This window comes from Tenebrio molitor, chromosome 6, assembly GCF_963966145.1.
Source record: "Tenebrio molitor chromosome 6, icTenMoli1.1, whole genome shotgun sequence".
Lineage (NCBI taxonomy): Eukaryota > Metazoa > Arthropoda > Insecta > Coleoptera > Tenebrionidae > Tenebrio > Tenebrio molitor.
Window position 1 is genome coordinate 21,371,686 of NC_091051.1, and position 6,889 is coordinate 21,378,574.

The 6,889-nt window shown below is 34.5% G+C and overlaps 1 protein-coding gene across 2 annotated transcripts; it reads right to left on the reverse strand.

Annotated features, from left to right (window-relative positions):
* Nucleotides 1-3,482: 3,482 nt before the first annotated feature.
* Nucleotides 3,483-5,494, reverse strand: Vps36 (vacuolar protein sorting 36). Of its 2 annotated transcripts, none has more exons than XM_069050955.1 (5): nucleotides 5,086-5,494; nucleotides 4,837-4,991; nucleotides 4,455-4,780; nucleotides 3,716-4,096; nucleotides 3,483-3,665 (listed from the first exon to the last, which is right to left on the reverse strand). In XM_069050955.1, the coding sequence occupies exons 1-5, from the start codon at nucleotides 5,112-5,114 to the stop codon at nucleotides 3,498-3,500; spliced, it is 1,059 nt and encodes a 352-aa protein (XP_068907056.1). In that variant the 5' UTR covers nucleotides 5,115-5,494; the 3' UTR covers nucleotides 3,483-3,497. The 2 variants fall into 2 exon arrangements, with proteins under 2 accessions (XP_068907056.1, XP_068907055.1); XM_069050954.1 differs by having other exon boundaries at nucleotides 4,837-5,032; nucleotides 5,086-5,342.
* Nucleotides 5,495-6,889: the final 1,395 nt, after the last annotated feature.

Here is a 6,889-nt window from a genome sequence, read left to right on the forward strand (position 1 = left end):
TGACACAAAATAATTATGCGTAAATGACTTTTGGAGGTGAAATCAAAAGGAAGGAAATTACCCTCTATCCTTGTATTTTCAACGCCTATGAATAGGGAAAATTTGTCCGAATTTGTTCACTTCATTAGCAACCATTGTTACATCAACTCCACAATAAAGGCGTAGGTGCAAGCACACTGCTTTGTAATTGTTTCTAGGGAAATGATCGAGAGGAGTAAGGTTACGTTTGTGACTGACGGGCACGTTTGATTATTATTATTGTTATTATAATCGTGTCAAATAGCTATTTATGCACCAAGGGCGTTACAACGATGAGCGTAATCATTCGGTGACGCCGTGGTGCATACAAGATTTTATTTTTCACTAGACGTGTTCTACAAAAAAAAATGGCATCATTGCAATTATGAATTGATGAGGGCGTTATGAATTCATTACGCCCGCTTATTCTTATTACGCCCTGTATTATTCCCCGGTTGTTATGGACATGTTTACGTATTTCGTATCCTAGGAGTTATCACGCAGTTATACGAAAGTGAAAAGTAAAATAAATTACGCCCTAGAATTCGAACTGTTAGGAAAATAACGTTTTTCATGTTGCGTGTAACTAGAATTTTCAAAAGTAATTTTGAATGCCTAAGATTGGCTACAATTAATTGAGAGATTAAGTTCAACTAAATATTGCGCCAGAAACCAAAATTGATTGTGAAACGAAAAAACACCTATCACTTAGCGAGAAATACAGCCATATGCAACTGTTACAAGGAATTCGCTGCCTTACGGTTACGATATCTTTTGTTTGTCACCAAAAACCGCATAGCCTCCAACCTGACCAAATTTTTGGCAACCTAGTTACGAATATCCCTAAATCCTAGGAAGTAATTAATTTTTGACACGATTATAAACTACCAAGATAATCAGGTAACCTTTAACTCAGCAGCGTACTAGCAATTTTTTTTTGTCTATGACTTCTTTTCATCATCACCAATTACCGTTTTTTTTTTCCAAACTTATTTCAGAATCACCTGTACAGTAAGATTATAAAATAAAGTCTGTCTCAATTATAAATTTCCACCAACACTGCATTCTACGTTGGAAATACAACCGGCAACACTGTTTGGTGAAAAAAAAAATGATAGAAGAGTCTTTATTATTCAGGAGCTTAATGTGAGACTGTGTGAGACGTCAGTTCATCATTTATTATCATATGTATAACTACAACATATCATTACAATCTGAAAGGAATAATTGAAGATCCATGCAGTTTTGTGTTAACTTATTTTCAGATATTTGTTTCAATTTCTTCATTTCATGTAAAAATTTAAAATAATAATAATTATTGCAACGCGTATTGAAAAGTGTGAAAGATTCTTCAGTTGTGTCATGTCTTTCTTAAGTAAGATTATCTGCACCTATTAAAATACATAGTTGTTTCCGCTAAAAAGGTGGAAGCAAACAAAAAGTGACGTCAAAAAAAAAGAGAAAGGATCACTTTTCATTACCCACCGAGAGAGAGCGAGCTGCTTGCATTTTCAGCCATAGCGACGGGAAATTTCGGGATGGATATGGTGAGGATGCGGATGGAAGCTGGTAGGTACTGAGGGGTAGTGACCCGGCATTAGCGCATTCCCCTATTTGTAACATGAGACCCTGCGACGTATGCGTATATTGTGATGTGATGGTGTGGGAAAAGCCTCAAAAAAAAACCACACCAGGTCAGGTAGTCTGAAATTTGAGCCCAGCACCTTCCGAATGCAAAGAAGCAGGTTAAGTGTTTAGCCAGATTAGTCAGTGATGTCTGATGTGCTGTGACTCGGACCAACTAATAAGTTGCTATTCTATTACTGTCTTCGCCCTCGTGTACTTCATACTGGATGGAACCGTAAGGTGTTGCTTTCTTTAGACGTTTGACGAAAAAGTTTTATAACTGAAGAATATCTCCTAATAAAATTTCATTGCTATTTATTACTGCCTTTGTGAAGGTGACAATTGCTGAAAAGACTGAGTGGACCTAAGAATCCTAACGTTTTCACTGAAGAGGATTTTTTCCTCTCCATTCGTAAGATTGATAAGACTGATGAAGCAGAATATAAAAACCGTTTCTAATAACGTAAATCAAAGTCCAAGTTCTGCAACGTCTTTGACCCAATATTAATTAACTCCCCAGGATCATAGTTTCTTTCAGTCAGTAATGTTTCTGACACAGTTTCTTCTTCTTTTGACAGTGGTACAATTTATAATATCAGAGGAATAAGGGCTACAGATGACTACTTGCATTTGATAATTTACAATAATGTGGCTACTTGTTGGTTTGTAAGATTTAATTCAAATTTTTCGACAGGTGAATTCCAGATTGGGGCTGCGATCAGCCCTATAAAGTTTTGTTTTTTAAAATGATGCTTTTATGGACAAATTTCCGTTAAACCAATAGAAAAGGGAAATAGGTAGTAATTACAGAAATCAGAAAATCTTTATTGTTCAACAAGTTAAAGTCAATGTCATCTATTCACAACCTTACTGTAGAGATTAATCATTTGTTGTTTCTTCATCACTACAAAATATTATGCAACGGTAAACTCTAAAGGTGTATGCTGATTTTAGCTTTTTTGGCGCGCGAAAAATGATCACATGAGCAGAGGTTGAGAACACGTGCGCGAAGCATTTTGACACAAATTCACAAATATGATGCGCTTTTTGTCGGTTGCGGCGAACGCATGCACATTGGTACGTGAAAAAATACTCAAATCAGTATTGACCTTTAAAATAACAAGAAATATCTAGGGTCAATGTTTACTTTAGTTACTTGTCGAATTTTCACATTTTTTCTGACGCCAGACACTCTTGGGGCGTCTTCCTACATCGTTTCCCACCACTCAAACTTTGTGCAAATAAATACTGCAAATGCATGTTCCTTGCCCTTTGCCTTTAGTTATATCTACATACTAGACAATAGACATTGACGCGACCTTGAAACACAACAAGAGAGAAAAACAAGGACATTTGCACAAGGTTTTATGGGTGGGAAACGACGTAGAACGCCCAAAGGGTCTCCGTCCAGAAAAAACGCGAAAATTCGACAACTAAAGTAAACAATTACCATCTCTAGCATTAGAATTCTTAATGTCGTTTTAGGTTATTTACTATTTTTACATCAATTAATTTTTTACGGCCAATAACTGAACCACGATCAGTTGATATTTTTTTGCAACTTCAACTGATCACCTAACATCGTTTCAATTTTTTTGGACTTCGTCTGTTATTATTGAACTCAATCAGTGTTTAAGATGGACATAAACTAGGATTATTCCACAAGATTTAAACTTTTTTCTAAGGCTACCACAAGGTCACGAATTTGTTTTCGTTTCTTTAATACGATGTTACAAGATGGGAAAAATATTTACACAGATAACACAGAATATTTGCGCATTGAGTAAATAAATATGTATGGCGAAAAAACTATATCGATTGAGTTAGGAAAATTAAAGTAGGTCAGACAAAATTTATTGTGTCAAAAATTTGTTAGGATAAAATCTTAAACCTTCAACAGAATCATCCCTACATGATTTTCCATATTTCTCTGCTGTTAATAATCTTTCTTTGGCTAAAGTAAATGCAATACCAAGAGTCTGAGCCAGTTCTTCTGAAGATAAAGATCCCTTATCATCTAACTAAAATTGAAAGTTTAAGAAAAAATATATACAAAAAAATGAAAGAATACCATAATTGCTGTGGCCTCAGCAATATTTTCATCATTTAAAGTAGCATCTTGAAGTACCATTACTCCAGAACTGAACTGAAATAATTTTAATGGCAAATTCAAAGATTCCATTATTTGACAAGCACTTAAAATATCTTCAGGAGAAAGCAATTCTAAACCTCTTGCTCTATTAACTCGACAAAACACATCTGTTAATGCCATCATTCCACCCATTTCTTCAATATGTAGTTGCAATATATCACAAATTTGTTTAGCCAAACTCCTGTAGAACTGATTATCAGTTTTATATGAATTCCGCGTTACAGGATCATCTATGCCCAGACTGAGTAGGTATGATTTGAAACGGACTGTTTCATCTTCTGTAATATCACCTTGTTTCTCCTGAAAATAGAAAAATTTGCATGACACTATCACTATGGCATACATCAATGATACCACTCTATCAATCATTCAATTCCCCTTGAGTACTTTCAATGATACCCCAACTACCTGAATCAATAATGTTTGTTATATGACATTTTTTACTACTTATTTATTCAATAGTCATGCAAAATATATTTCATTCATTCATTTTTTCCTGGTAATTCTTGCTCATTGTGACAAAAATTTGCATAAATGAGAAGCAGGAGCATTTTCATTTATATCCCTGTTAGAATTACCAGTTAATGAGTGAATATATTACTGTTCCCTATTTACATTTCCATATATAGATAAAACAAATTATTATGCACTTCATCACCTTAATTTTTGTTGAAATTGTTCTGGACAATTGCACCATATCTTTAGCCATTGTCATAAGTTTACTTAAATCTTGAAAAGCTACAGAAATACTCTCATCTGCAGCTTTTTGTTTTTCTTGTAAGCTCCGTTCGATGCCAACAATGCCTGTTCGAAGTTTTATCTGTGGAGCAACTTTAGGTGCTGGAGCTGTTTGAGTTTGTGTTTCCCAATATTTTCTCTCAATACAGTCATTAAGTATTCCAGTTACATTTGAGCTAAACCCCTCTCTAAATGATAACTTTATAAAATTATAAATACTTGTATGTTGGGGACCATCCTCTCCCACTGTAATAGTTATATTTCCCGTAAGTTTAATTTTTTTTAATAAAACTACAACTTACTGTCATGAGGCTCAGATAAATGGAGAACAACTTTTTTTGAACGACTAAAACTAAAAGCACTTGGTGATTCTTCTTCTATATAAACAATTAATGATAAATTTAAAGCTAAGCAGGTCTGGCCTTTTGATATTGCACCTGGACGTCCCCACAAAATTCTGTAAGTTGTTATTATTAATTCTCCGCCTTCAAATGAAGTCTAGAAACCTAGCATTAATCCATATTCATTATTTTAATTATGCTTTAAATTACCTTTTGATCTCCATCATAGAGTCGAACATTCTTTTCACAAGTTAAAGTTGACTCGTTATCTAAAAGTAACGGACTAGCATACTTCCAACGATTCATTTTTGTATAAACATTATTTTGTATTTTAATTTTTTAATAAATGTATTTAAATTGATAATATTTGCTTTACTTTCTACCACAAATATTTTTATTCACTGCTGACAGGCTGACACTCTAACAGCCCTAGATGTGACAGCACTGACAGTAAAATGACAATTGACAACAACCCACAGCACGGCCGCCTAGATTCATAAGAGACTTGTCTCTTATCCGGCCCAGATCTTTGTTAAATAGTATACTCCGTACTCTGATAGATTGCACGTTTTTTGACAGAATACAGACACAGAAACTGGTTTGGCGGGAATTAATCTGCAGGGATACAACGGTATTCTGCATAACGTGAAACAATTGAGATGGAGAGTTTAGTATTTTTCACTGCTTTATGTTTGGGAACTAGAATTTAAAAACGTGCAATCTATCACCGTACGGAGTATACCCTATAGATAGATTAGAATATATATATATAGTACCAGTGTCACCAGCTTAGATTGGTTAAGGTCACCAGTGAGTCCAGTGACCTGGGAAATACCACGGTGCGATCAATAGATCAGTTCCATATCCCCACCCCTTTTATCAGCTATTAGGATAAACAAACCGGCAAGGTTATGTTGTAAACGTGAAACCTGTGTTCTGAACAATACCGGCCTGATAACAGACGAGATTTCTGGACTTACAGTTATAAAATGATCAGAACAAATTTTAAGATACTTTAACTTGACATCTGTTAAGTCCTTTCGATGTAATTCTTGAATCCAAGCTTGTCGTCGTTCCGATCTTTGTTTTTGAATACGGCCTCTCTCATCCCTTTCTGAAGGTATTTTATGGTAACTTTTATCATGGTTTCGCATAGCGTTGTTGGCACAGCGTACAACTCCACAAAACGAAGGCACTACACATGAGAACAAATTTTTAGTTGACAAGTGCACAACTCCATATCTCTGGTTTATTTTTTAAATGATCGTTCGGTAGAATAAACGGAGCGTAGAACACCGCTTTGATTCCCACCATCCCACCTGTACATTTTTGCCCTTACCAAGATGGCCACCGATTGTATTGCTGGTTGCTGTTGCGAAAGTTTTATAATGATGGGGATAAGAAAATACAATAAAAAGATTAAAAAGATACATTAAATAAAAACGGACAAATGCCAAATCAATTTATCAATGTTTAAAAAGTACAACCTTTGTTAAATAGTAGTTTATTTAACGAGTTGTGTGTAAATTGGGACTTTTTTGGCATGAGTGGGCCAGTTTAAAACACGAGTGAATCGAGCGTTTTAAAGGCCCAATTTACACACGAACGAGTTGAATACAACGTTTTTTGTTCGACGAGCCCCTTAAAGGCTCCAAATCGCTTAAAATCTTTAAAATTAGTTTGACGTTTCGTTTCGACAAGTTGTGACATTTATCAAAATCCGTTCACGCAGGAGAAAATTCTCAAATTCTGATAGTGTCGAACAAAAAAGCTGTCTTACAGACTTACCCTTTAAATTTTTGTTGAATTGTTTGTTAAAGTAATAAAATAATAAAGTCTAATTTTGGTATAACTAAAAATTATTTGTTTGATTAATATTAAATTATGATTTTCCGAAAAAAATTCAAAATCTAAAATATGGCTATCTATAAGAGAAAATAAGTTAGAGGGTAAAGTAGCAAAAACAACATTACAGATCCTTGTAATGTCATTATCTATAGAAGGATTATTGTTC